The following is a 27,703-nucleotide window of genomic DNA, read 5'->3' on the forward strand; positions in this document are numbered from 1 at the left end:
GGACCGCCTCAGGCGGCCAAGACGGCACAGGGATCGCAACCCTGTCTCAGGCCTGACTTCCGGTTGAACGGTGTTGAAAGTCAGCGGAGTAGCGGCCGTGGGGTGTGCAGTGCTTGGGGAGAAGGGGACCAGGAGGAAGGAGGGGGGAGGGGCGCTCCCGTGAGTGAGAACGAGATCAGCCTGACATTTGTGTCGCCCTAACTTTGAAAAGCTATTTATACTCACTCTAAGCAGTTCCTGGGAGAAATTAGATCTGGAAAGATGTGCAAAAGAGAAGAGTGGGAGCTTAGGAAGCAGGATCTCCTCATCAGAAATACCTTCCCGGCCAAACCCACATGTATTCGATTGCTGATGGTGGACAGTTGAAACCTCAGATCTTTCGCACTGTACACAGTTTTCTTGAAGAGTAAATCTGATGTATTAAAAAGCAGATGAAAGTTCGGTTGCCATTTGGGTGGTAGAGGATAAATGAGCTATTGGCTTTTAGAGCTGAAGCAAATCGATAGAAAAATGCAGTTCTGCCTCCTCTGAGTCAGCAGTTTTCTGGTTTGTGGAAGGGGAAGATTTGCCCACTGCAAATAGGCTTGTTGGACCAGTTATGAAACTGCAGAACTGTGTCGGGGGAGGAAAAGGGAGAGGAAAGAGAGAAAGCGTGTGTGTGTGTGATTTGACTTATCTAAAAATATGATGCCACAGACTTCCCCCCGATCAACTTACTTTTTTCCATACAGCTTTATTGAGATACGATTCACATACCATACAGTTAACTCACCCACTGCCAATATTCAACTCAGTAGTTCTTAGCATGTGCACAGTATGTGCAGTTAGCACTGCGATCACTTTGGCAGCATTTTATCATTCCAGAAAGAAATCTTTACCCCTGAGCAATCAGCTTCACCTTCCCATTCACTTTCTACCCTGCAGGAGTAAGTGATCACTCTCTGTTTCCACTGAATTCTCTATTCAGGACTTTCATGTGAGTGAAATCATGTATCGTATGACTATATAATCATGTATGATATATGTCACATCATATGTGGTCCTTTTGGGCTGGTTTCTTTCTCTTGTCATGACTTTTTATGGTTCATCCATGTTGTAGCCTGTAGCAGAACTTTACTCCTTTTCATGGCCAAGTAATATTCCACCATATGGATAGCTCATGTACCTCCCCCCCACACCTTTTTTTTTTTTGGGTAATAGACATTTGTATCTTCTCTTTTGGTGTTCTCATAAAAAATCGCTTTTTTATACATTTGAGTACAGGCTTTTGTGTGGATATATTTTCATTTCTAAGTTTGTTTCATGAGGTTTATGCTTTATATTCCTAATAAGATTCATTTACTTGGTCTTTCCCTGGCCCTTGAGAAGGCTTATTCTCAGATGGGGTTCTAACCCTTCTCTGACTTGTCTGAGCTTGGAGCTTGGAATGGTCTTCAGGGAAACAATATGACTCCCTTTTGAGGATGGGGAAACTGAGGCCCCTGCGGCCACACAGAGGCAAGATCCTCTGACTTTTAGTAATCCCAGTCCAGTTACTTTTGCACATTCTCCCTAAGCTGTTAGTTAGTTCACCCTTGAACATCCTTGTGGGGTGACAGGTGGGGCCCTCCTGCACAAGCCCACTGCTCTAACCCCCCTGACCTGACAGAGGCCCCAGAGTGACTCACTCTCCATCCCCTGCCAAACAAGAACCACACCAAGTCTTTGGGTTCTTTCCCCCATAGCTATGGGAGGCCCACACTTATCCGGGGAATAATTAAATTAGGAACCAATTCAGAGAATGAAATTTTATCTGATCTGGCCAAGCCCAGAAACAAGGGGCTGTGATTGAGACTCCGGGGCTCATGATAGAGTTGTTTTTGAAGGAATTATGCTGGGTCAAAGCATGAGGGAAACGTGCAGGCTGCCTTTGTTCCGGCTGGGTGGGGCTGCACCCCTGGGCGTTGGCTGTGGCCCAGGATGGATTTTCTAGCACTTTGTTCCCAGGTACCATCTGAGTTGTGATGGTGCTGTAGATAGTGGCTGGAATGTTCTCGATGCCAAGGAATCACCGTTCTGCCAGGAGGTCCCCCTGGGCTCCTGTCCTGTCTTCCTTGACACCATGATGCTTTTCCACAACAGTATGGGGTAAACACTGCCAGAAGCCAAGGGACTCTAAATCCAAGATGCCGCGTGGGGTCCATGGAAAGAACTAGAGAACCCATGCACTTCAGTCCTGATCTGTGTTCTGCAGGGTGGGGCCTGGGCATCTCTGTGTGCACATAAGTGAACACATATGTTCAGCTCTCTAATCCGAGAGCCATGAGCAGGAACTCAGCAGTGACTGAACTGTTATGAGAAGTTCTCCCCAAAGATGGGGACCGATCATCTTTGTGATCTCAGGAAACAGCCTCTTTTGTCCTCCTTCTGTGCTGGTCTTACAGGGCACCCCAAAGTGAATTGGGTTGCCTGTCTGTGGGTTATCTGTTACAGGACAGGGGGAGAGGGAACCCCTAAAGCCCCAAACCTGCCTGCTCTAAGTGGGTTCTGCCATCCACCGCATCAAGACAAAGCATATAAAACTTTAATGAAAAGGGACTTTAATACAGTGAATATACAATATGGAACACAAAGAATAGCACTTCTAAATCAAACACCTGAAGTGACCCGGCCCCTTGTGGGCAAAAGTCCACCCAAAAGGTGTTGGCCCAAAGCAAGGCCTGAAAGCGGCCATAAGACTAAAGCACCTTCTGGCCGGGACCCATGGAAAAGGGTCAGACATGGCCAGACAAACCTGGGAGAAAAAGAGCAAAATCAAAATCCATATAAACACTGCCAGAGTCACCTCCCTACAGGTATCTCACCCACAGCTGCCTTCACCAGTCCAGGGTCAGGAAACAAGCCCAGTTTCTCCATCACATGCTCGCTGCTCCATGTGGCTTCCTCAGGTCTCCTCTTTCTCCATCTGCTTCCTTCTCTTTTCTTCTTTTTCTCTGCTCAGCTCCACCCTCCTTCTGGATGGGGCAGGGAACCTGGAACTTCCCCTTTTCCTAGGGACCCCCTGTTACACTGGGACTTGGACTGTGACCCAGGACCTCTTGACCACATTCTCTGGCTGTAAGGATGGACATTTTCCATTGCGCTGCAGCAGCTGTGGGGTGCTCGGTCTGCTCTCCTGTGCAGGTGTGACCCCATTCTCACCCGTATGGAGGCTCAGTCAGGGGTCCGGAGGCTTTGGCATTTAGCTGGTCAGTGCTGGGGTGGGGGGGGAAGGGGGGGATGCATCCTTTAAATTTCTGCCCTAGAAGCTTCCTCATTCTTTTAGGACAGGAAGTATGTCTCATTCAAGGTTATGTTCCCAAGGTCAGGCCCCGGGACAGAAAGGCTGGGTGGGTGGACAGACAGACAAGCGCATGGAGGAGACAAGGAGAGAGTTGGACGGACCGCCTCAGGCGGCCAAGACGGCACAGGGATGTAGGGGCCTTGCAGCTCTCTGGATATGTTTCTTGTCTTGCTCACCCCACTTTTGCAGCTGGGGATACTGAGGTCTGCAGAGGTGAAGGCCCTCGTTCCTCAGCCCTCAGCTTCATCAGCGGAGGACTCCGGAGCCCAGATCTTTGACCTCTGCAGCTTCTCTAGCTCAGCTCTGCCCCGACTCTGAGTCCCCTCCAGGGACTGAGGTCTTGCTGTGTGCCCAGCGGTGGCCTCAGCAGGAGGTCAGTGAATGTCCTCATTGGGGAGGCCGCACAGCAGACAGATACCAGGGAATGGGTAGAAGAAGATGCCCGAGGTGGGTGGCACTGGGGAGGCCTTTCCATGGAGGTGGCTGCTGAGCTGGTCCTTGAAAGACAAGATGGCAGAGCCCCGACATCGGACAGAGCCCCCAGGCAGCGGGCGCGGCCATGCGGAGCTGCGGGTTCCAGCGCCGGCCTGGGGGCCGCGCTCTCGTCAGAGGTCTTGGCTGACGGTGCACTCGAGCTGATGTCCACTCTTTGCTGCTCCCCCTCGTCCAGCTTGGCACTTCCAGCCCCGCCTGGCCCTGGGCAAAGAGCACTCTGGCCACAGCTGCAGTCTCAGCACACGGGCGAGGCCCCTCCGTCCTGGCGGGGAGCAGGAGCTATTTTTATGCGAGCACAGGCTTGGGGTGGGGGTGGCAGCTGAAGCCACACTTGCGAAAACAAGACAAGACAGTGCTGCGGAGCCCTAAAGGTGAAGGCTGGCTGCTGACTCGAATGCGGTGGCAGCTCCCAGCGGCCCGCCGGCGGGGGCAGCGCCACGCTGCCCTCCTGGCCTCGCCTCAGTCCTGGCCCCCCGTGCTCGGCTCCCCCTCAGCGGCCCCTCGGGTGGAGGGTCTTCCTCCCCCAGCGGCCACCCTGGCCGTTTCTCGCCTCTGTATTGTGTCCCTCTGGCTGCCTCCTACGTCGTGGACCCTCGGTGACAGCCCACCCCAGCCCCTACCATCACCCAGCCCCCTGTGGTCCCTGTGGGCACCTCCTATGTGGCCCCCTGGCCCCCACGTCCTCGGCCTCCTCTCCTGGACCTTGTCCACATGTGGGCGGCTCCGCACAGCACTGGGCAGTCACTGCTGACCACACGTCAGCGGCGGCCTCTCCCCGGGGCACAGGACCTGCGTCGGTCAGCCATCTCCACCACCTCAAGTGGCTCCCTGGTGCTGGCTGGACATCCGGTGGGCATCGCATTGCAAAGGTTTTCTAATGAATGTCATCACTCGTTGCAGCAATATGTCTCTCTACTTTGTGCTGCTGATGATTAATTTTTAAACTATGGATGAAACATAAATCTCCCTGTGCTTTAGTAAATGGAGGCGTAAAAGAAACATTCTTTTTTCCAGAATAGCTTGATGTGGAATCATTCCAGATGGGCTTCCGGCATTTCCTGGGCCCGCGTGGAGCCACGCTGCCCGGGAGCCACTCGCGGGCCCTCCCGCTGGGGACTGGCCAGAGTCCGCTTAATCTCTGGCTTCTCGGAGATGCTCCCTCATCGTTTATTGTTGCTTTTGATTTTGAAATCGTTTCAGATTTCTAAAGTTGCAAAACGTGTAGAGTTCCTGTATGTGTGTTCTCCCCCAGCTCCCACATGGCAGCACCTCAGTAGCCACGGTCACCATCCACACCCGGGGCCGACGGTGCGGTGCCTGCACCAGGCTGCGGCCCTCGTCCACTGCCGTCTGTTAGCCTGTGGGTCCCGGCTTGGGAAGCCTTTTAGAATTTCGGAAACTGCAGTGCAGTTCTTCCTCTCTCGGGTGGCTTGGATCGCTGCCAACCGTCCATCAGCTAAAATTAGTGTCTGTGGCAAGCCGCCAGGCCCGTGTGTGGTGTGTGGCACGTCCACGGGCCACGTCCACGTGGCATGTCGTGGCGACCATCCCTGCTGTGTGGGGGGGGATGGCCTTCGCCTGGCGCTCCTCAGAGATAACGAGAGCGGGATGGAGCTTGGGGAAGGGGCTCTGAGAATGGCAGCGGACCCTGGCCTGCTCCCCGCGGACTTCCTGTTCATGGTTTCGTTCACTCTTACAGGGCCAGTTAACGCCCCATCCAGAGTGAAACGGAGGCCAGAGAGCTCCCCCTGCCTCCGTTTGTCCAGCTGGTGGTGCGGTCAGGACTCGAACGCAGCAGCCGCCCTCTTAGCTCATGGGCTGGCCCCGCTCCGTCCAGCTGCGGCACGTCAGGCCCAGTTCGCACCGGCCACTGTGCGTCTTGGGGCTGCTCACCCGACCCTTCTGAGCCTCTCTGTCCCCCTGCAACCTGAGGGCCATCCCTTCTTGCCTGCAGTGGTTTTACGGGGGATCAGCGACCCCGAAGAGGTGGAAAAGCACTCAGGTCCGGGGACGTTTCTACTCTGTCCCTTGTAGGTGTTGCTAAGGCTGGGAGGTTCTGCTGCTTGGCGTGTTGGACGGGAGCCCCAGTTCCAGATGAATGATACTCCTGTGCGCTTTAATTAAACTTTCTGCAAGCTGATGTCTTAAAGATGCACGGTCCCCGTGCAGCGTGCGGTGTGGACCCCCGCGTGACGCAGTCATCACCCCCGCGTGACGCAGTCATCACCCCCGCGTGACGCAGTCATCGCCGAGGGGCCCTCACGGCCGCATTCATGACAAAATGCCCCCGAATGAGATGCGAGGGCATCATCAGCACACACTTAGTGGATTTTGGATTCCTCACAAAGGAAGGTTAAAGCTGAGTGTGTTTGTAGGTGATATTTCAACCTCGCCATCCTGGGGACCATTTGTGATGCCCAAAGCTGGAGGGGGTGCAGGCAGGGCCCTGGCAGTGCCGAGTCTCCCCGGGGTGTGAAATGAGCCCGTCGCTCAGCTCTGGGAGAGCTTCCCCACTGGCGGGGCTGGACGGGCTTAGGTCTCGGTGTCTGGGGCCTGTTCCGAGGCCACCGGGTGCTGGCCGGGTGGCCGTGTCACACCAGTGTGAGAAACTAAAGAGCACCCCTCCCCCATTGTCTAAATCACCGGGCAGTTAGGATAACCCGGCTGGTAGAAATGCACTCGCTCGCTTGGGGCTCCTGGCTGAGTGGAAGATTCCGCGTCTCTCGCTTTCTGGAACCCTGCTGGGTGCTGGGGTGTCCCGTCATCTTCTACATGTTTGTTTTTAGCTGCTGGGCCCACCAGGGATCAGTCTCTGGGTGTGGTTTCTCACTCGCTTTAATCCTAATGATATAATTCCTCGGGTATTTCCAGAACGGCTATGGGATTTTATTTGCCGGGCTTTAGTCGACATGAAAGGGCAGCCCTCGTCCAAAGTAGTAGGAATTAAGTGATGGGGCCGCAGCAGGGAGACCTGGAGGGGCCCTGAGTGCCCTCTGGCCGCGAGGTCTCTGCTGCCGGAGCGGGCCTGGGTGCCGGGCGCCAAGCTCTCCCGCACGGCGGCTCCTTGCTGCGCAGCGGCCTGCGGGCCCCGGGTGGGGCTGTGGCTGCACTGAGCCGGGGGCCTGCCGGGGCCTGACCCTGGGCTCGGAGAGCATCCGCCGGTCCTGGCTTGTCACTGATTCTGCGCCCCTCCCCTGATTCCCGCCGCAGGAACCTGGATTTTTCCAGATGGGCTCTTTGGGATGGGCAGGTCCGAGGGTGACCGTTCTCTGAGGACACCCATGGCCTGGCAGTTCAGCTCAGAGGAGAAAACCTGAAGTCGCAGCCCGCCGGGCTGTGTGCATGTCCACTCAGAGTCCCGCCACTTCTCTTCACAGAGTCGAAAAGGCTGAGAAACGCTGACCGTCCGGCCCCTCTTAGCGGTGAGGCCTGACTCTGTTTGCGGCAACTTGTCTGGGCCCGACGGGGGCTCCCACACCTTCTCGGCCTTTCCCTCTGCCATATTTTGCTCAAACTCTGCCCTCCCGCCCCCGAAAGCCTCTGGAGAGAGTCCATGCTCTCAGGGCCACAGAAGGCCTCTCTGGTCATCTTCCAACCGTGCAGATCCTGGAAGGGGCGCGTGAGCAGCGTGTGTGAGCGGTTCCAGTGCCCGGGCCCTCCTCGGGCGAGGGGCAGCGGGCGCGGAGGCCTGGGCCTTGCTGTGTGAGGTCTTTGTTCTCTCCAGCGCAGCGAGACTCGCCCAGGCTCTGTGGGTGCCCTTGCCCTCTTCCAAGCAGAAAGTGGCATCCAAGCTGGCCGCTGAGGAGGCGGAAGGTTCCAGCAGCGGTGAGCCTTGTCTTTTGGGGTTTTAAATTGTAACAGGGCATCTCTTTTAAAAAAGATTTATTTATTTGTGCATACAGAACTGGGGTACAGGCCAGAGGTGCAGGGGTGGTGAGAGGCTTCACCAGAGACAGAGCGGGGAGCAGGACGAAGTCCACTGCTGAGGGGAGCAGCGGGCGGGTCAGGAGAGGTCTGCCGCGCCCCGTGGTCACCTCCGGGGCAGGCGGGGATCGAACTCTTGGAGAAGTGGCTTTAGCTTCCCAGTGCTGTGCTTTAACCCGCTGCGCCACTAGGGAGGGCCTGTAACGGGGCATCTTGACTGAGAATTAAGGTTACTTTTTATCGGGGTGGGGGTTTGGGAGCAGACTCTGGACGCAGAGTACCTAAGGAGAGCAGCTCAAGCCAGGTCTCCTCGGGGCGCATGGGGGCAGCCGGGCAGGGCCTGCGTGAGGAGGCCACGCCGTGCCCGCTGAGGGCGAGAGTGGGGTCATCCCCACCGGCCCTCCCTTCCTGGGGCACCCTGGCCGGTCCCGAGCTTGTTCAGTGTGGCAAGCGGGTGCGATTTCTCGTCTCCTTGTGGAGACATCCACAAGCTTTGTTTTTATTTTGAGAAGGAAAATATTGGTAGAAAAGCCCACGATGTTTTTCTTACCTGATGTGGGAGTGTGAGGTAAATACATCTAGTTTATAGTGATTGGGAAGGAAATAGCTACACATAAATTAAGAGACTGAGCGAGAGCGAGACAGAGCCAGAGCCAGAGAGAGAGAGAGACAGGGCGAGATGGGGGACTGGCCCCCAGCGCCTGCTCCCCTCTGACACCCCATGAGCCCCGGGACGGGCAGCTCCCGGCCCCTGTGCCCGGCCGACCGTGCTGCAGGGCCGCTCGCGTACCTGAGCCCGCGAGTTTGAACTTCTGGACAGTGGCCTCCGATGGAAGGAGGAGACAAGGACACTTTCCCGGGCCTCCATGGCCTGTGAGTTTCGTGACTCACTGAGGTTTGGAAAAGCAGGGGTTGTGAGACGCGTCTGCAGCGGAGCGGCCGAGAGGTTCTGCTCCTCGCCCGGGGCCGACCAGCCAGCAGGGCCGATTCTGGGAGCGGGCCCGCCGTCGGGCTCTCCTTTGTGCAACAGGTGCAGATGCTGCATGTTTTGTCCCCACTTCTGTGACCGGCCGCAAGGAGGGAAGGCGGGAGGCAGAGAGGCCGAGCAAGCAGAGTTTATTGCTTCCGGACAGCAGCTGAGACGGAGCCCCTAGGGTGGGTCCGCAGCTACTGCCCCCTCAGTAAGGGGGAAGCGTCTCCGATATACATTCTAAACTCGGATTCCCGAGGGGTGACTCGTCGCTGTGTCCTTGATGGGAGGCCCACTCGCTGTCCCCTTCAGCTAGTCCCGTCCAGGACGCAAGGTCAGTCTACTGCTGCTTTACCAAGCGTGGACGCAAGGCTCCATTCTTTACCGCCCTACCTCAGTCCTTGCCAGTAAGTCTCTGGTCACTCCCAACACTGCAGATATTGGGGAGGCCTCCAGGAAGACCTGAGCCGGGTGTGAAGGGAGGGAAGGTGCTGGAAGGCCTCACGGAGGGGCCACCTGCAGGCCGTGGCCAAGGCAGGCTGTCGTGGCCTGAGGGTGGAGCCAGTGCCGGGACCCTGTTCTCTCTGTAAGGTTTCGAATGTGATGGGTGGATCCCACTGCGGGTCCCTACTCCCCTGGGGTCCACTATCAAGCCACCTGCCCTGGGGGGCAGCTGGAAGGCTCGGGCTTGTGGGGGCAGTCAAAGTCTTCTGGGGTCAGAGGCTAAGAGCCCCGTGCATGGAGCCGCTCCGATCCCGTCCTCACCCTTGTCCGCCTGTGCCTGGCCCTTGGCGGCCACTGCGCTGAGCAGACCTGGCGATACGGCCTGGGCCAGTCTTTGTTTGAGAGGAGCCAGGGTGTCATGGCAGAGAAACCGATCCTGTTTTTATCACGTGAATTGTGTTCCTCATTAAAATGGAATGCTTTGGGGGGGGGAAGAGGCGGGCCCCAGGTCCCCTGGGGATCACCCTCTTATAGCTCCACTTTAAATAAATGGGTCTTGTCCATTCATTTAAAAAATAATGGTTTCCTCTGTCTCTGCCTTTTTTCTCTTTTGTCTGTAAGAGCAGAGATATCAAGGCAAGTGAAATGAAAGCAGAATTTCTTACAGGAGTGTAGCGAGTCTTCCCACAGCAGCCTGCGTGGCCATTAAAATGTATGTGTTTTGATCCTCTTGTCCTGGATTAAGATATGAAGGATCAGTTGTTGCAACAGACAGGGAGTCGTTTATTTCGGGGGCACTGCAATGGGCAGCCTTCTAGAGGGGGCCAGCACGAGCCAGGCATCGTGTGACACAGCCAGACCTGCCCCGCAGGCCTGGGAGCGGCCAGGATCGAGCGGCTGGAGGCGGACGTGGGGCCCTGGGGGCGCCCTTTCCTGGGTCGGCTCGGGCCTCCTGGCTGGGCCCCACTTGCTGAGGTGGGGCCTGGGGGGTGCCTGGGGGCCTGTCCGCAGGGGCAGGCCCACCCACTGGCTGGGGTCTGCTCTCCACCACCCTTCCCTGCCTCTGACCGCAGGGGAGGGGAGTGGCGGGAAGCTCTTCTGGGATTAGCCAAACGCTCATTTTTTGCTTCAGTTCTCTTCCTAATTGAGGCAAAGGTTCTAGGAGTTTTGACATTAAGTATCTGGATAATTGCTTCAATGCATCATTTTAATTTTACATGTTTAGACACAACCTTTAATGAAATTTGAAAACCCAGTGCCTCTTGAAGCGACCTCAGTGTATATTCCTGGCTCTGCCAGGCTGGATGGCCCTGGCGCCCAGCTCTGAGCGCCGCCTGCCACATCCACATGATGGCCTCCAGCTGCCTCTTTGCTACGGTCGCAAGCCAACCCCGACCTGGGGCGCTCGACTGATCTCGAAGGGACTGAGGGCCCTGACGGCTTGGCGCTCAGGTGCCTGGCTCTGGTTCTGGTGACTTCCGTGCCCACCTGCACTGCAGGACAGGATGTGCCCTGCACATCAAAGCCCGTGCTCTCACTCGAATAGATCAGTCCGGACATGTCTGGAAGATGCCAGGGCTTTGTTGAACCATGTGAATGTGAGTGACTGGCCAGAAAATATCAATGGGAGATAAATATCTAAGAGCCACAGCTATTTTGGAAAGCTGCCTCTAATTTGTTCTTTGAGACTCACAGACAGCATTTTAAAGAGGCTTGAGGTAGGTGGCTTGCAAAGGCTTTGCAGCCGCGCAGCTCAGGGTGGGGGAACGGGTGGGGGGCCTCCTGGGAGTGGGGTCTGCTGGAGCCAGGCCCGTTGGGGTTGGGGCCTACTTGGGGTCATTATTCTGAGGTGTGCAGCCCGTTCTGCTCCAGCTGCAACCCCACTTTGGGTTTTCCTATGGGGGTGGGTGGGCGGAGGATGAATAACAAAGGACCAGGTGCATGATCACAGGTGTGTGATCACCCAGCCCCACTGTCACCACGGCTCTCAGAAGCCAGAAGCCGAGGCAGCCGGAGGGGGCAGGCACGGGCCTGCCAGGGTGGGAGCTGCCCTCCCCAGCCCCTCCGCGAGGGGGCTGACTTGAAGCCCAGGTTGCAGGTCCCCTCCCCAAGCTGGAATTAGAAAGAGAGCCCTTCTGGCTATTCCCGGGGTGATGCAACGTGGGATTTGGTCATCAGCGTTTGTTTTCCACTCAAGGCTTTACAACTGCAGAAGGGTGTGAAAAGCTCAGAAAAACTGAGTCAACCGGACATGGCCCAGTGATGTCGTCAATGGTTTTGTCATCAGAAGGTGAAAATAATCCCAGGGCAGGAACACCGAGCACAGATCAGCCCGCAGCCTGGGACCTTGTGGGCCTGCTTCTTTGCTGTTTCCACGAGAGAGGGGAGGGGGCCCAGCCCAGCCCCAGTGCCTCCGCCGCGGGCTGGAGAAGCTTCTGCCCGCACCCCCAGTTCTTGCCTGCCTCATCGCCCCTCAGCCGGAGCTGGTGGGCGCTGTCACGCCAGGGGCGCCTGGCCTGCCCCTCGACTCTGCCCGTGCGAACTGGCCCGATGATTTAAAGGGGAGTCAGTGATGGCACAGGTGGCTGGTAGTGTGTGGTTTCTGAGGTGCAGCGTCTCGAGGCCACCGGTTAAGAAAAAGAGGGGAAAGGAAGCAAAGCGAGGAGAAAGGTGATTTGGATTTTATCCGTCTCTGAATTTGAAGCATTTTCAAATTTCCTTTGTAGGGAAGGAATGAAAATGATCCAGCCCAGTCCAGACCCAGTCCTGGGACTTTGTGACGGTGCTAGAAATTGTGTTGTGCACGTGTGTACAGAATTCGCTGGGAGGGGTTTAAAAACTGAAAACGGGTGCAAGGGGTTAACGCGCAGCATCATCAAACTGCCTGCAGGTCCCCGCCCCGTGGTGACCCTCAGGGTGCGGAGGTGACCCTCAGGCACGCAGACCTCTCCTGACCCACCTGCTGCTCCTCTCAGCAGTGGACTTCCTCAGTCGGCCTGTCCTGCTCCCCACTTTATTTTTGGTGAGTCCTCTCACCCCCCTGCACCTCTGGCCTGTACCCCAGTTCTTGTGTGCATAAATAAATAAATCCTTAAAAAAAAAAAAGAACTGAAGATGGGTAAAAATAAAGCTAAGTGGAGAAAACTAGAACTCTGGCCGCAGATAACAATCCTATAATTTACCAGGACATGTCATTTTGGTGTTTGCTTAAGTGTGGAAGTTAATTTGGAGGAGGCCAGGAGGTGAGCTTGAGTCTGGCAGGGAGGAGACACAGTCCTGGGCCCACACGGTCCCTTGTTCTGCTCCACCAGAGTGGGGTGTGGCATGGGCAGGGGTGTCAGGACCCCAAGATCCGTGACGCCCAGCCCACCCCAGACCCCTGGAGCATGTGGAGGCCGAGAGCCCTGGCGCCGTGGGCCTTGCCCTAGAGAGAAGGGGCTGCACACTCTGAAGGCGTAACGTTCTCCTTTAAATGCCAGAAATCAGCCATTCACTGGGAATTCTCTGTGCGTTACTTTAGTGGCTCGTCTGCCTCCTGCATCCTTCTCCACCTCCTTTCTTGGGGAGTAGCTGTAACAGGAAGCAAGAAAGACACTTTTGGCTCCAGGGCCTGCTAGTGACCCAGACAGAGACAGCACAGAAGCCCGCCCGCCCGCCGGGAGCCGAGGACTGCCTTTCTTGGGGTTGGGCCCCTCGGCTGACATCTGGAGGGTGGTAGGAGGTCACGGATCGGGCAGACAGTGGGGCGGGGCGGCAGGTGGAGACCCGAGTGGAGTAGTGGGGTGAGGAGGACCAGGGGCATTGCTGGTGCCTGTAGAGCCTCCTTTCTGCGTGACTCAGCACAGGGAGGGAGAGGCCAGTGTCCCAGGCGGCCAGTGGCGGGGGCCAGGGCCAGTGGCTGCCCAGTGGGTGGTGGTGCCCATCTTGTCCTGCCTGGGCGTGCGTGTCCTGCCCGGCCCTCACCGCACGCCTTCCGGGGCCCCTGGCCAGTGCTCATGGCAGCTCACGGTCACTCCTGGGCCTTTGGAGGGGCCGGGAGACACCTCCGGGGAGAAATTCCTGCCGATGGTGAACTGACTTCAGCCTGAACCAGCACGCACTTTGGCCAAATATTTATTTTTCTGAAACAGACCAGAGCAGTTCTTGATAGGAGCCGGCCGCGCAATGACTTTTTAAAAGTCAAAAACATTTGCGACTTTTTTTTAGCCTAAGAGGATGTATGCTCTCTGCAAACAAAGCCAGAGCTCTCCAGATCTTTCCGATTGCATTCCTCTCCCCCCAGGTTCCTCGGTGAGAGTCCAGGGCATAGTGGCTCCCGGGCCAGGGGTCTGTGGCGACACCTCTGCTCGAGTGAGCCGGCTTTGTCCACCTGCACAAACCGTCCCTGCCATCAGCGGCCAGACGGCACAGTGTGGGGAGCCGCCCGCGGCGCTGGAGAAAGTGGAGGTGTTTTGGGGGACCTGCCTTTGCCGCGATCCTCAGTGGGTGTTCGGCGCCAGCCTGCAGTGCCGAAACTGTTTGGGAAACTGGGCAAACCAAGCCAAACCACGTATCCCCACTTTCCGAAGGTCGCAACCTCGATGGAGAAGAGACCCCACGTGGCAGCCGGGTCCACCTGGGCGACTCGTCCTGTTTGGTGCCCGTTGGGGCTGCCTGCCCGGCAGAGGCCGGGGGAGCCGATCAGACACCGGGCCTGTTTTCCGCTAGTGTCAGGGAAGCGAGGAGGAGGGTTTGATGCCACCATGTTTTAGCTTTGTTTCTTCTCCGGGTCTCTCCTTCCATCCTACCTGGAGCTGCAGGGCACGGGTGGGGGGCATCAGGCTAGGAGCAGCCTCGGCCCTGGGGGCCCCGGCAGGGCCAGGCTTCAGGCCACCCCGCTCCAAGCTCAGCCCCGGCTGCTGTTGAATGCTTCCTCTTCCCGCCTCACACAGGGGCTGGGCCTGTAGACAACGACCCCAGCTGCCATCTGGGGGGCAAGAAGGCAGAGGATCGGGGGAGGCAGTCGTGTCCTGACTGCGGGGGGCGGGTGAGCGCAGGCGGTGGCCCGGGGAATTGGACAGAGGGTCCCGCTTTGCTGCCGTTGTCTCCTTTCTCCAGCAGCCCACAGGTGCGGGCAGAGCCGTGCCCAGGGCAGGGGTGGGGGGGGAGGGGTGGGGAGGAGAACTGGAGTCTCAAGAAAAGAGGAAGCAGGACTTGGTGTGAACTCACCGCCCGGGCCAGCCCCTGTCACTCTCTTTGATTCAAGACTTCCTTCCGGTTATTATTTCATCTTCACTGCCACTGTGGTTATGGACGACAGAGCTGGTGCTTGTCGGTGTAAGTGCAGTGGGAGCCAGATGGAAAGGTGTCGGGGGGAGCACGCTGGCCCCTGCCCGCTTCAGAGGACCCCCAGGGGCCCCCACCCACTGCAGTGAGCAGCTGGGCTACTGCCCAGAGCCTTCTCCCCTGCAAAGCGCCGCTGGGGCTCCCTTGGGCATGGCCTCAAGCTCAGGGAGACCTCGAGCCCCTTCCAGGGAGCGGGGCTCCCTGTTAGCTCTCCCTCACCACCCCCCACCCCGTTTCCTCAGTGTTTCTCAGACTCAGCGCACGGAACCCTGCAGGCAGAGGCGAACAGACCAGGGTGCCTGAGGACAGCTGGGCAGGTGGGAGCGGCAGGTTTGCTGGCTGGCTGATGCATCTGAGGACCACTTAGCTCGAAAACAATGTTTCTTCTGTTTAAATATTTAAACCTGGCAGCTTTACATTGTCTTGCAGCGTGCAGCAGCCCCTGCATTCCTCTGCACACCCCGGGGGCTGCTGTGCTGCCCCCTAGCCGGGCCTCCATTCTGAGCTGGGCCTCTGCCGGAGGTGGTGTCCTCCCTGGCCACACCCGCGAGGTCTGGGCCTGGCTGCACACTGGCCATAAATGGCCACTGACCTCACGTGAGCCCTGGATCAGGCCCATTGCACCTTGTTCTAGAACCTTCCAGAGGACACTGGAATAATATAGCCCCATCACTCTCCATCATAAAGAATACACCCCAAAGGAGTGCTTTGGGGAAGTTCTCCCTGTTCAAGGGTTAACCAGATTCGTATTTTGCTTATCTCTGGAAATAAAACAATGTTTAAAACTATTCAGATCAGCAAGGCCATCTGGCGGGGTGCACAGCTGCTCCCCCTTCCACTGTGCTGCCTCTAATTTATTCATTGTCGGCACACTGTACATCTGCAAAACCATTGTTCGCAGTTGGTTTTGAATGTGTGAGCTGTGTGGCGGGGGGCCCCTTCCCACATCCCGCAGGAAGTCTGGCCCGGCTTCTGCGGGCTTCGGCGGCTTCAGCTCCCGACCGACCGAGCTTTTCTTCTGGCTCCTGAAGAGCCAGAGTAGGCGGAGGAGCCCTGGGGCCGGGCGGGACAAGGCCGCAGGCTCCTTGGCTCAGGACGGTCTCTGCATTCAGCTGGGAGCTGCAGAAGGGACGGCTGCTGGAGATGGGCGCGTGCTCTTTGTGGCTTCACGGTGCCGGAGTCACTTGGGCCGAGAGCGTGCCACTCCCTGGTAGCTAAGGGCTGTTATTGCCGGCGTTTGAACCCTTGATAGCGTGCGAGAAGACTGACAGGGACTTCCTCACTGTCCTGGGGGAGTGGAGATGGCTGGGCCGAGAGCAGACCTGCGGCCTGGAGGACACATGGAGGCCGAGGGCCCACTGCCAGGGTGCACCTGGTTAAGGGGTTTTGCCCAGGCTGCTGACCTCCTGAACTCTCCCCTGTCTCCCCCCGGGACTCTGGTTCGTGGGGGCAAGGGGTGTGGCCCTGACTTCTTGGGCCACAGTTTCCCACCAGTAAAGAGGGGCACTGTGTTCCTGTCCTGCCGGACGCCCCCAGGCCCGGTGTGCGCACGGAGGGCCCTGTGAGGTGAGCCCGGCCCTTCCCCGCTGTCGTCTCCGAGTGGCAGTCTCCTTCCTACCAGTCTGCTGGGATTCAGCTGCTTTGCACATTCATTTAAAAACCAGCCAGTGGGCACCCGCCGGAGCCGCTTGGTGGGGAGGGGGTGACCTTGCACCTGTGCTCATTCGAAGTCAATGTCCAGCATCCCTGGCCCTGACTTGCAAAGCTTATGTCCAGCGGGGCGTCACTGAGCCCCAGCCTCCACCCCTGGCCAGGGAGCAGGGTGGCCGCGGGCCGCGGAGGCTGACCTTGCTGCCTGTCCAGCCTCCAGTTCCGGGCAGGTTTCTCCAAGGGCGTCATAAGCAGTGCTAACAGGTGCTCGCTGTGTCAAGGAGAAAAGACTTGTGTCTTTGGGTTGATTTTCCAGCTTCTTTTGCCCTGCATAAAGCAGACTACACCAGCTTTCCAGTGCTCACTGCAAAACATTAGCTTCTTGGCAGGCCTGGGAGCCTCACAGAGGCGGGGGTCACGGCTTTCTATGAGGAGAAGATACATCAGCGCAGGAGCGTTGGGGCCGAAAGAGGCTGTCCCGGCTCCTAGTGTGTGCTCAGGCTCAGAGGCGCAGAATCGTGCCCGGGGCTGGGTGTGCGCTGAGCCCGAGCCCCAGGGTCACACCCAGCGCTTGCTGCCTGTGGGAAGGTGCCACCTCCGTGGCCGAGCTTCAGAGAGCAGGTGGCCGGGAAGCCGCCACATCAGTCTTAGCAGCCAGGCCCGTCCTTCGAAGCTGTCTGGCTGCAGGGCCTGCCCAGCAGATGGGCCGGCCCTCCCTGCCCTCCCCTCTTCTGCGCTTCCTACCCCCCCTGACGCCAGGCGCCCTGTGGCCCCCATCAGCCACCCCACTTCCCGGCTGGAGGAGACAGTCTGGGTGATGGAGAGTCTGGGTTGAGGAAATTAGACTCCGGGCCCCCAGGCCAGTTGGCGGGGTGCTGGCGTGTCTCCCCAACTAGCACTCTGTGGCCCCCCACCCCACCGGGCCTGGATCTTGGGGGGAGACTGTGAACTGTCCCTTAGGGCGATGTGCAGGGTGAGGACGGCTTCCTGGTGGATGAGCTGCTCCGCGAGCCTGCGGCCTCCTGCTCCCTGGGGGACGGCCTGGCTCGTTCCTCACTGGTGATACGTGGGCCCCGATGGGCAGGGGCCTGCCCTGGTGTTGCCCTGGGCCCTGGCAGCCCGCCCTCATTTCAGGGCTCTCCAGTGGAAGTCCCCTGCACCCTGGGGCTTTTCTCCTGTTGTCTCTGTAAACATGTGGCTCACCCACTCCTCACCGTGGGCCTCCTGGGTGCCCCACCCTGGGGAAATCGGTCTTTCTGGTTAGCGTTGCCTTGGGTGCTAGTGGGCATCACGCGAGGGGCCCGGCTTTCCCTGCCCTGTCCCTGCCGGGCTCCGCAGGGCTCCCCTCCTGGCTCCCAGGTACTGAAAGGGCCCGTTCACGGCTTGCTAATACCCCATCGCTAGCCTGAGACCGGCCTGTGTTCCGCCTGTCGCGGCCACCTGCCCCTTCTCACTCATTGCTTCAGATTGAAACAGGGGGTCCCTAGGAAAAGGGGAAGTTCCAGGTTCCTGCCCTCCCTAGAAGGAGGGTGGAGCTGAGGAGAGAAAAGCAGAGAAGAGAAGGAATCTGAGGGGGGAGGAAGCAGGCTGGTGAGCCAGGAGACCTCTTGGCCCTGGACCGGTTGACAGCGACGTGGGTGAGAGGCCCGCGGGGAGGTGACTGGGGTGGCGTTTATACCGGTTCTGATGTTGCTCTTTTCCTCCCAGACGTGTCCGGCCATGTCTGACCCTTTTCTAGGGTCCCGGCCAGAAGGTGCTTTAGGCTTGCGGCAGCTTTCAGGCCTCGCGCTGGGCCAGTCCCTTTTGGGTGGACTTTGGCCCGCGAGGGGATGGTACCTTCAGGTGTTTGATTTAGACATTACATTCTTTGTCTTCCGTGCTGTAGCCTCACTGCGTTAAAGTTCCTTTTCCTTAAAGTCTTGCGTGTTTTGTCTTGGTGCGGCGGATGGCAGAACCTATTTAGAGCAGGCGGTTTGGGGGTTCAGTGGTGCCCCCCTCTCCCTGCCCTGTAACAAGATGAGTTGCAGACAGGAAAAAATGGACTCCTGCCTGGAGTTACATAGACTTCGAAAGCGAATCAGCCTGGCATTAGAGCCTGAGGGCAGCCCCTGGAACAATGCAGAAAACCCCTGCCAGTTACCGAGGCGGCTGTCTGCCAGGTGCCTGGCTGAGCACTGTAGGCGCGTTATTCATGTCTTCACGATCACTCTGAGGTAGAGATCATTTTACTCCTATTTTACAGATGGGGGAATCAGGTCACCCAAGGTTGTATTAGTTGCCGAAGTCGCGAAGCCAGTGAGGCTTCGAGGTGCGTTGGAATGCAGGTCTGCCGGTCTCCAGAGCCTGGATGCCTGAAGTTGGGGTGCTCAGAAAACTGTTACATCCCAACTCCCCACCAGAGTGCCAGACACGAGCTCCGTTGGCAGGTGCACCAGAGAGCCGGTGCGGGTGGCGGAAACTCGGCCTCAGCGGAACATCTTAGAACCTGTTTTTTCTATACTCTGAAGTCGTCCTTGTTAACAGACACAGGGCTGATGAGGAACTTCCCGAGAGTCAAGTGTGCTTTGAAAAGAACTGCACAGCTGCCTGTGTCTCCTGGCGAGTGAGGCAGGTCCTGCCTGCCCAGCCCGTGTGACAATCCCTGTTCCGGACAAAGTGCAGAGGCAGTGTGCAGTCGTCAGGATGGGTGAAATCTGGCAAGGAAATCACCAGAGCAGGCTGCAGGAAGGGCTTGCTCAAGGAGGGGCAGCAAGGCAGAAATTGTAGTGACGCTGGAAGAGGCGAGGCAGGCATCTACGCCTAGGACATGGGGGGTCGGCGGCCTCCGTCCACGCCAGGTTATCACCGTGGCCGTGGGAAACACATTTTGCCAGGCGGTAACCTGGGAGCCGCTGGGGCAGGGCAGGTCCCGACTGGTGGCACCGCGGGCTGCCAGCCTCGTTTTGCTGGGCCTGCTTCTGGAGGGACGAGTTGCCTCTTGACGGCCAAAGGTCGGTAGATTCCCGGGGTCCTGAGCTGCCCTTTATGTTCACAAACACACTTTTGGGACTCGTGCACGTAGTTCCGTGGTTCTGACTTGGGAACATCTATTGTCATAACCTGAAAATAGGTGCCAGTTACCAGACTCCCAGAGCGGCCTCTGCTGCATCTCAGGTGTCTGCTGAGACTGAGGGGTGTGCAGGGGTCAGCCGCTACGCTACGTGGGTGACGTCTTGCACCCCCTGCTGGCCAGGCAGAGCCTTCCCTGGACAGTGGCCATGGAGCCAAAAGCCAGGGGACACCAGGGCCTATAGCAGTCGGGGCTGGACTGGCCTCTGGCCACATCTGCCAGAGCCAGTCTCCAAACTCAAACCCAAGGGAGGCAGGCACCCCCTTTCAGGGAGAAGAGCCCCAAAGGCACCCTGTGGCAAAGGGCGTGGACACCGGGAGGTGTGATCTGCCAGGCCAGTGATGTAGCCTAAATAATAGTGCGAGCAGCAACTTTCCACATTCTTGCCGTGGCCAGGCCGGCGTGGCTGTGGTGCCAGCTAACCCTTTAGCTTCTTCTCTGAGTCAGACTCAACTTCTGAGCGTGTAACCCGGTGTGGTTCACTTGGCGCTCAGAGCAGCACCCTCGTTGGGGTCTGCGATTATTCCCCTCTACATCCCGGAAGTGGGCGGAGAGGGTTAGCGTGTCGTCGGGGCCGGGCAGCCGCAGGCCAAAGCCAGGCAGCGGGTTCCAGACCCAGCCCTGAACTCTGGGCCGCACCTCCGCGGTCACCGTCTGTACTTTTTGGAGGTCCAGGTCACTTGGGTTGGGTCTGTGTCTAAGGCCAGCAGTTGACGTGAGGTTGGTCTCCCAGCCCACGGGCCCGCAGTCTTCTGACTTTGCTGCGGCTGGCTCTGTCCTATTTACTGACCTCGCGGCTCTGTCCTATTTACTGACCTCGCTGTGATTAAAAGCCTAAGACTCCAGGATAAGACGGAAACCACCGTCTCTGGGCTGGTCGGTGCTCTCCGGTCCTGCCTTTCCTCGCTCCTTGCCAGCGTCTGAGGCTGTGAGCTAAATGTAAAAATGTTCCTCTTCCACTTGTTGATGAATATTCCTTGAAAAAATGAGTTTCTGTATACGTAGCCCTAAGAGAAACACTGCTGCCAGACACTCATCAGGAGGCTTTGTGTTTTAGGAAAGGTTAATTAAGACCCATCGAGTTTTTTTCCGATTAAATATTCAAATAAAATAATGTAATGCGCTATTTTTTCCCCCTCTCCTCCCAGAGGGCAGATGTAAGTGTTCTCCCTAAATGAAGCTATTTATTTAAATCCATCCAGATTTCGTTTGAAGTTTCGTACATCTTTCTTCTGCCGTATCAGCTTATGGCTACAATAATTTAATAAGTTTTTCCTCGGGTGAAATTGGATGCCCTTTATCGATCTTACACGGAAGGGGTATTCAATTACTTAATCTAAAGTGGGATTTCTGGGTCTCTCAATTACGACTTTGTTGCAAATGGCTTGCTAATGACGCTGGGGTGCAGAGGTTAATAGGGGCAGCCTGCGCAGAGCTGGGTAATTGAACGCTTCTATTTTGGGGCCAGTTATGCGATCTCTCACGGTGGTACCAGGTTCCCACAATTACGGCCCTCACAGCGGACAGCGTGGAGCCGGGCGGGGAAGTGCCCCGCGGGGGTGTACCCCAGCCCCTGGTCAACGCCGGACGGGGCGCCCCTCGGTGCCGCCTCTCTGCCTGGACTGGCACCAATGGGCATTCCAGACAGGTGGGGTGCAGGGGCCTGGTGCTCTTTAAAGACGAACAAGCTGAGTGTTGGCTCTGCAAGTGTGTTCTGGGGATGGTTTAGGCCCGGCCGGGGCATGGCAGAGCCTGAGCTTTTCGGCTCAGGCGCTCATGTGATCTTTCGTCCCTGGGCTGTGTTAGTTGCCGGTTTCACCTGTGGTAAAGATCCCTTTGGGAGAATAGATGGCGTGGTGCTTCTCGCCCTTGGACAAGTCCAAGCTTTGACTGCGGCCGCCAGGCCCTGTGGAGGCTTCTCTGGGTCCCCACTCACCCCAGAGTCTGGGGCTCCACCCGCCCTGTGTTTCCCCAGTGTCTCTTCGCTGGGTCTTTCCTCTCCTGGTTCCTCACACCGCTGGCGTCCTGTCGTCACCCTAGTTCCCCTCCTAAGCGAGATCTTCCCCAGAGGTCCTGAGCAAACTTACTCCTTTCTGTGAGCCTGGCGTGTGTTGACTAGAACAATGAATGAATGAATTGCAGGAGATAATCTCACAGTACCTCCAGGTGTTTTTCAAAAGTTTGAAAGACATTTGGGGTGGCCCCCAGCTCTACGTTCCTGCGGTATGTTCAAGGAGGAAGACAGGGAGTGGCAGTTCTGGCCGGAGGCCGCAGCCTGCCCGGGGCCTGGCCGTCCGTCCACCTATCTGTCCATCTGTCCATCTGCCCAAGGTCTGTGCTGAGGCTGTCAGGTTTTCTTGGTGACTTTGCTGGTAACAAGAAACCTTTGTTCTTGGTTAGGAATGTTTTTCCCATTCTGTTGGGTCCAGATTTTGTACATTCTTGTCTTGGAACTTCAAAGACAATGTTTTCTGGAAAAATGGCAATTGCTGCTCTCAGCTAGGAGGACGGAGGGTGCGAACTGGCCCCCGCTGCGGTCCTGGCTGGCGCCCCACTGTTGACCCCAGCTGGCCTCGTGTCAGACGAGCTAAGGAATGTTTTCTTGGCTTTCGCTGTGGGGCTTCCAGCTTGGGGCTGCCTTCTTGTTGTTTGTACCAAGCGATGGGTCAGGGGTGGCTGAGCAAAGTCAGGGCCAGGCTGAGCCCAGAGGTCACTGGCCACTGACGGCACCCTGCTGGCCCGGATTCCAGGCACGGCCCTGCCTGCCCCCAGCTGCTCAGCCTCCCTGACCGGCGCATCCCACACCAGTCCATGCTGCGCTCGTGGGAATTCTGTGACCCGGCGTGTTCTGGAGTGTTCTGTGCTTATGTGGCTTGTTCAGGGTTACTCCACCGCGCCGAGCTCTCCTACTCCATCGGAATCTGCCTCCTTTTCCGGTCCTTGTTTGTTTGTTTTAACAGCATGTACAGAGAAGTGTCATTTGGGCAACAACACATCTTACAGCCACTGGCTCTGTGAATGGGTTTGTTGGAATCGTGTCTCCACCGGGAGGATGACAGTGAAAACGATTTCAGGGTCCGAAGTGTTGGGTTAGTCGGGGAGACGCTGCACACTGGAAGTAACTGTTTACTAACTTAAAGTCACGTGGGTATTTTTTAAGGGAAAGAGAATCACTTCGGTGTTTCTAGATGTTCGGTAACTCTCACTTCCTCAACTGAGGACGGCGGTCACCTGCTCCCATCCTAACCGTGTGTCTTCTCGGAGTTTTTGTTGGCTTAAAAGTGCCGCTGTTTCGATCCAGCCCTCACATTCATTGTGACGGAGGAGCCTGAGAATGTGTGGGTCTGAGAATGATGGAGGAAAGCGGGTGGGGGCCCAGGAGGCTGGGCGTCACAGCGGGTGTTCTAGGAGCTGTTTGAGGGGGGGCTGCTGGTACTGGTGCGGGGGTCACGTTTGGTGGAGAGCCAGACCCCAAAGATAAGCACCCAGAAGGACCCCAAGACTTCCCTCCTGACTGTGTAAGGGGGTCTCTCTGTGACCCTCACACACATGGCTGGACGTAGAAGCAGCAGGGAGATGCGTGTCCCTCCATGAAGGTGAGCCCTGGACAACTGCTACCTCACGTCTTGTAATACAACCTCTTTTCTTGGCTGTTTAGGAATCTGACCTTGTGACGAGTTTGCTCGCCCCCTGCCCCCCAGAGGAGACTTTTGAGAGGAGCCTGGCATGTCCAAGAAGAGGTCTCTAGGGGCGTCTCCATGGGTGACATGCTCGGCCAGCCCTCGCCCAGATGACCGTGATGGCCTCTGACCTCCCCCGTGTTTGTGTGTTCTCCGGCCAGAACTCCCCCGCGTCCTTGTGCACCATGGGAAAAACCTGAGGGGCTGGCGGACCTGCTTGGCACCTGTGTATTCTCCCAGGTTGCAGTGGCTCCTACAGGACAGGACACTCGGAGACCACGCCCCTTTGCTGTCCTTCAGGCGACCAAAGAAGGTGCTCCTGCCCCTCCACAGCTTGGGCGCCTGTGACCCCCTCCTGACCACTTCGCTGGTCACCAGACTTCCTTGCCGCGCCCCAGCCGCACTCGCCTGCGTCCGGAATCCTGGGGCCTCGCCCATGGCTCGGGGGGCCGGCAGAGCTGCCCGGGCGTCACCATGAGGCCCTGCATGAACTGCAGCCAGCAGCTGTCACCCGGCACTGCCCAGAGACCACGGGTGTGCTGCCCAGGGCTTCCCCACCACAGTTGCCACGAGTGCCCCGGAGAAAACAAAATCGTGTTCCGCGTGGACGGTAAGCAGATGAACTTGCTGGCCGTTCTCGAAGTGAGGGCTGAAGCCAACGAGAGCTGGGGCGGGTTTCTGCGCCTCAAGAAGGGGAAGCGATGTAGCCTCGTCTTTGGGTTGATCATAATGACCCTGGTGATGGCCTCCTACATCCTCTCCGGGGCACACCAAGAACTGCTCCTCTCGTCCCCTTTCCGTTACGGCGCCTTCCCCAGCAGTCCGAGCGTGATGGACAGCGAGAGCCCCAGCGACTCCCAGGAGCATCACCAGCCCTCCGTCAGCAACGTCTCCTACGTGAAGGACTACGCCAGCATCAAGCTGACCATCAACAGCATCGCGGCCAGGATTGAGTTCACCACCAGACGGCTGCCTGACGTGGGCGACCTCAGAAAGCAGGAGTCCCACGTGAGTAGCCTTGCGCCGAGCTGGCCTGACTGATTTAAGGAAAATGAGCCGACGTGTTTCCTTTTCTACCAACTTCGGGCAATCGGAAGAAAGTGGTGCGACCCCGTCAAGAGCAGCGGGGTAGCGACCCGACAGTCTGCCGATGGGTGTCCCGAAGCCGGCGCCCCGCCCCTCACGGAGGGATGTGGCGGCCGCGGCCGGCTCCCGATGCTGGACGCCTGTCCCGGGCCTGAGAGCGGCTGTCTGTGTGCATCTCCGTGGTCCTGCTGTGGTTCTCCCTAACAGTGGCTTTTGCCCCGGTGGCCAGTCAGCCAGAGTCCCACTGGTGATCGCCAGGAGATTGCGGGCTTGTCGGCTGCGCATGGGAGGGTGACTTCTCACCGGGCTTTGCTTCATTCCGCCATAGCTTGTATGTTGGCTAAGGCAGACAGCCCTGGGCCACTTCCGGGCCTTGCCGGCATTTCCACCTCGCGGTCCCCGCCGGCACCCGGCAGCCGGGCTGGGGAGCCCCCTTTTTGCTCATTTCCCCCTCCGTGTGCCCCCCCTTTTCTCTCTCGTTGCAGATGTTTTCAGTCATCCCCAATAAATTTCTTCCAAATAGTAAGAGCCCCTGCTGGTACGAGGAGTTCACGGGCAGGAACACCACCGACCCGTACCTGACCAACTCGTACGCGCTCTACTCGCGGCGCTTCCGCTCCACCTTCGACGCGCTGCGCAAGGCCTTCTGGGCGCACCTGTCCCACGCGCACGGCCGCCACTTCCGCCTGCGCTGCCTGCCGCGCTTCTACATCATCGGGCAGCCCAAGTGCGGCACCACCGACCTCTACGACCGCCTCCGGCTGCACCCGGAGGTGAAGTTCTCGGCCATCAAAGAGCCGCACTGGTGGACGCGCAAGCGGTTTGGTGAGTGACCGCGGCCGCGTGCGTTGGGGTGGTGTCACTGCCCCCAGCTCCGCTCGCTGCCTGCGCGCCTCAGGGTGAGGTCGCCTGGGGACCCCCGAGGGCGCCAGGGGCCTGCGGCTGGGCCCGCAGGGGATCTGGGAAGGGCGGGCGGCGGGACTGAGCGGGGAGTAGCTGTCTAAGGTCCCGCGGGCGCGCAGACACCCGCGGAGGCAGGACACAGCCTTTAGCCATCGGTGAGCATTATTGTGCCAGCGGTGTGCACAGCTGCGGCTGGGTGCAGACTTGGAAGCTCCTGTAGGCCCGGACCAGGGGCCGGTGGGGAGTGGTACCGGGGGCCGGGTGGACGTGGGTGTGGCTGTCGGGTGCATAGTTCTGTGCTCTTCCCGCCGGACTAGACAGTAGAAAAACCTCGTCGCTGCCTGCTCGCCCAGCCCAGGGCCTGTGTGCCCATCCCTGTGTTAATTTGCACCTCATTTTTTCCGCCTGCCCACACAGATATTTCTGGGCAACCCTGCTTCTGGGGCCCCTGTCCCACGGGCCCTCCCGCCCGCCGCCCACCGGCTGGTTTCGGCCCATTTCACCAAGCCACCTGCCATCCTCCGGTCACTCTTTCCTCGCCTTGACCTTTCCTTTCTGCCAGAGTCTGTGTTGGCGGCGGGAGCTGAGTGATGACCAATTCTAAAGTCCAGCGGGCATCCAGGGCGTGGTCTGTGGGAAGGGCCGAAAGGACTTAGAAGGGAACCGTAGACGATCTCCTTAGCCTAGGCTGAGTCCAGCCCACCCTGGGTGCGTTTCCTGACGAGGGTGGATTTGATCCCTCAGTGTCTCCTGGAGTGAGCAGGCGGCAGACGTGACTGGCAGCGGTGGCCGTGGGGGCTGGCGGCTTCATCTCCTTCCTCGTTTGTCAGGTGTCGCCCCAGACCCAGCTCTCCAGTTTCCTGATCAGAACCAGGTCCCGCAGGTGGGGCTGAGGGAGGGGCAGGACGCGTCTCTAAGTGGTGTCCAGCTGGCCTCTGGACCCTGCCTCAGGGGCTTGGCCACAGATGTCCTCTGTGTTCCTGATGCCCTCGGGAGCTGTGGTTTGGGGCACTGTGTGGTTAATATGTTTGCAAGCAAAATTTACCCACTTGTAAGGCAAGTTCAGGCTGCCTGTGGCCAGTGCCACATGCCAGGACAGCTAGTGAGAGTCTGCTCAGGGGCCCACATGTCCCCTGTAGTTTGGACAGAAGGGCCAGCTGCTTGAGGGGACAGGCCAGGGGTTAGAAGTTCAGGAAGGTGCTGGGGGCCTGGAGCTCAGAGGATGTCGCTCCTCCGGGCCGGTGGTCTTTCCCTGATTCTGTTTGACAAGAGGTGTGTCTTGGATGCCATGGCTGCTGGCCACATCAGGTCTCACCTGGCATGGCGCCCCTGTGACCCAGCCCCCAAGTCTGGCCTCCGGGTAGATGCACTGCCGTTCTCGAGCAGCCGGCTTCCTCAGCTGGCTGCCGCTTAGTGGCATGCTGTTTCCCCGCCTCGAAGCTACGGTCAGTTAAGGAGGGCAGGGGGTGCCTCGCCCCTCCCTGCAGGTGCGCTACCTGGGTCACCCTTTGCTGCTGCAGCTGGACGCTGGGATCTTTCCATCTCACTCCGTCCACGCCAGCGTCGCCTGTGCTTTCTTGTCCTCGTAGGAATTGTCCGCCTGAGAGATGGGCTGCGGGACCGCTACCCTGTAGAAGACTATCTGGACCTCTTTGATCTGGCCGCACACCAGATCCATCAAGGACTGCAGGCCAGCTCTGAGAAGGAGCAGAGCAAGATGAATAAAATCATCATCGGTAAGCCTTCCAGGCCTCCGCAGCTCCAGGGAGGACCTGGCTCCCCCCACCCCGGGGCAGGTCCTAGGCCGGCAGGGCGAGACGCCTCCCTTACCCCTGCGCCACGCAGCCGCCCCGTGTGGCTTCTGTAGAGCAGAAGCAGCTGGTAGCTGTTTCAGTTCCGTGGAGACTCAAGTGTGGCTGAGGTGACCTAAAGTCGCCACTTCCTTGTTTTTATTTGAGTCAAGCAGGTGGCTCGCTTTCTGCTGATAGCTGGGTCCGAGGAGTTTGGGCGGGGACGTAGGTGCTGTTAACCGGCCGTCATCGGTGACCTGTGGCCTGTAGTCCCGGCTGCTGGACGGGAAGAACAGAGGCGGCTTCTCCTGAAACCGACGCCTCCCGGCCCGTCCGTGGTAACTAACTGGTATTGAAAAAGCCCAGCCTTGGTCGACCTCAGGCCTTTAGACTTCCAGAACGAGCTGGCTTGACAAATAATCATTTGTTTTAAAAATTCACAGAATGTTTTATGAAAAACCTATTATTTGCTCTCCGTATTGGATTCAGCTTATAAGACATTCATCTGCTTACACCTTCTGAAAGTGAGAAATCGAATCACTTATTTTGTTTAAATTGATTACTGAGGCCACCCTCCATTTTTTTATTTTCCTAAATCTATTATATTTTGATTCCGCGAGTTTTGTGAATCTGTTAGCAACTAGGCAGGAATCAACCATTTGAGAGATGATTCTTTGCTCATGACTCCTGGCTAAGCCCTTGTCCGTTCGTTCGTTCATTCATTCATTTTTAGCCCAAAGAAATCAAGTCCCGAGGCAAGAGAAGGCCACCCCCCCGCCCCCCCACCCCTCCCGTCTGTGTGGACTGGCCAGTGGCTGTTTTCTTACAACATTGGCTCTAAGCCACACGGCTCAGTCATATCTACCCGTGGCCCCCACATTGCCAGCCTCTGGGAAAGCTTCGCACTCTCATGAAGGAGCTAAAAGTGCGTGTCCCAGGGCAGGAAGCGGAGCCTAAGATGATAAATGAACCAGGAACACCTGCGTCGGCTTCCTGACTTCCCAC

The 27,703-nt window shown here is 57.9% G+C and overlaps 1 protein-coding gene across 4 annotated transcripts in view; it reads left to right on the forward strand.

The window, feature by feature from the left end:
• CHST15 (carbohydrate (N-acetylgalactosamine 4-sulfate 6-O) sulfotransferase 15) overlaps positions 1-27,703 on the forward strand; it is a 62,403-nt gene that overhangs the window by 10,307 nt on the left and 24,393 nt on the right. For 3 of the 4 annotated variants that reach the window (XM_012723919.1, XM_004680963.2, XM_012723920.1), the window contains exons 2-4: positions 22,898-23,927; positions 24,491-24,830; positions 26,498-26,644. In XM_012723919.1, coding sequence (XP_012579373.1) covers positions 23,394-23,927; positions 24,491-24,830; positions 26,498-26,644 — 1,021 coding nt within the window. In that variant the 5' untranslated portion in view covers positions 22,898-23,393. Of the gene's footprint in view, positions 1-7,621; positions 7,643-22,897; positions 23,928-24,490; positions 24,831-26,497; positions 26,645-27,703 lie in introns of those variants that run through there. The other variant, XM_012723921.1, reaches the window with a different exon arrangement.

The sequence above is a fragment of the Condylura cristata genome, unplaced genomic scaffold, assembly GCF_000260355.1.
Source record: "Condylura cristata isolate star-nosed mole 26May11 unplaced genomic scaffold, ConCri1.0 scaffold00011, whole genome shotgun sequence".
NCBI lineage: Eukaryota > Metazoa > Chordata > Mammalia > Eulipotyphla > Talpidae > Condylura > Condylura cristata.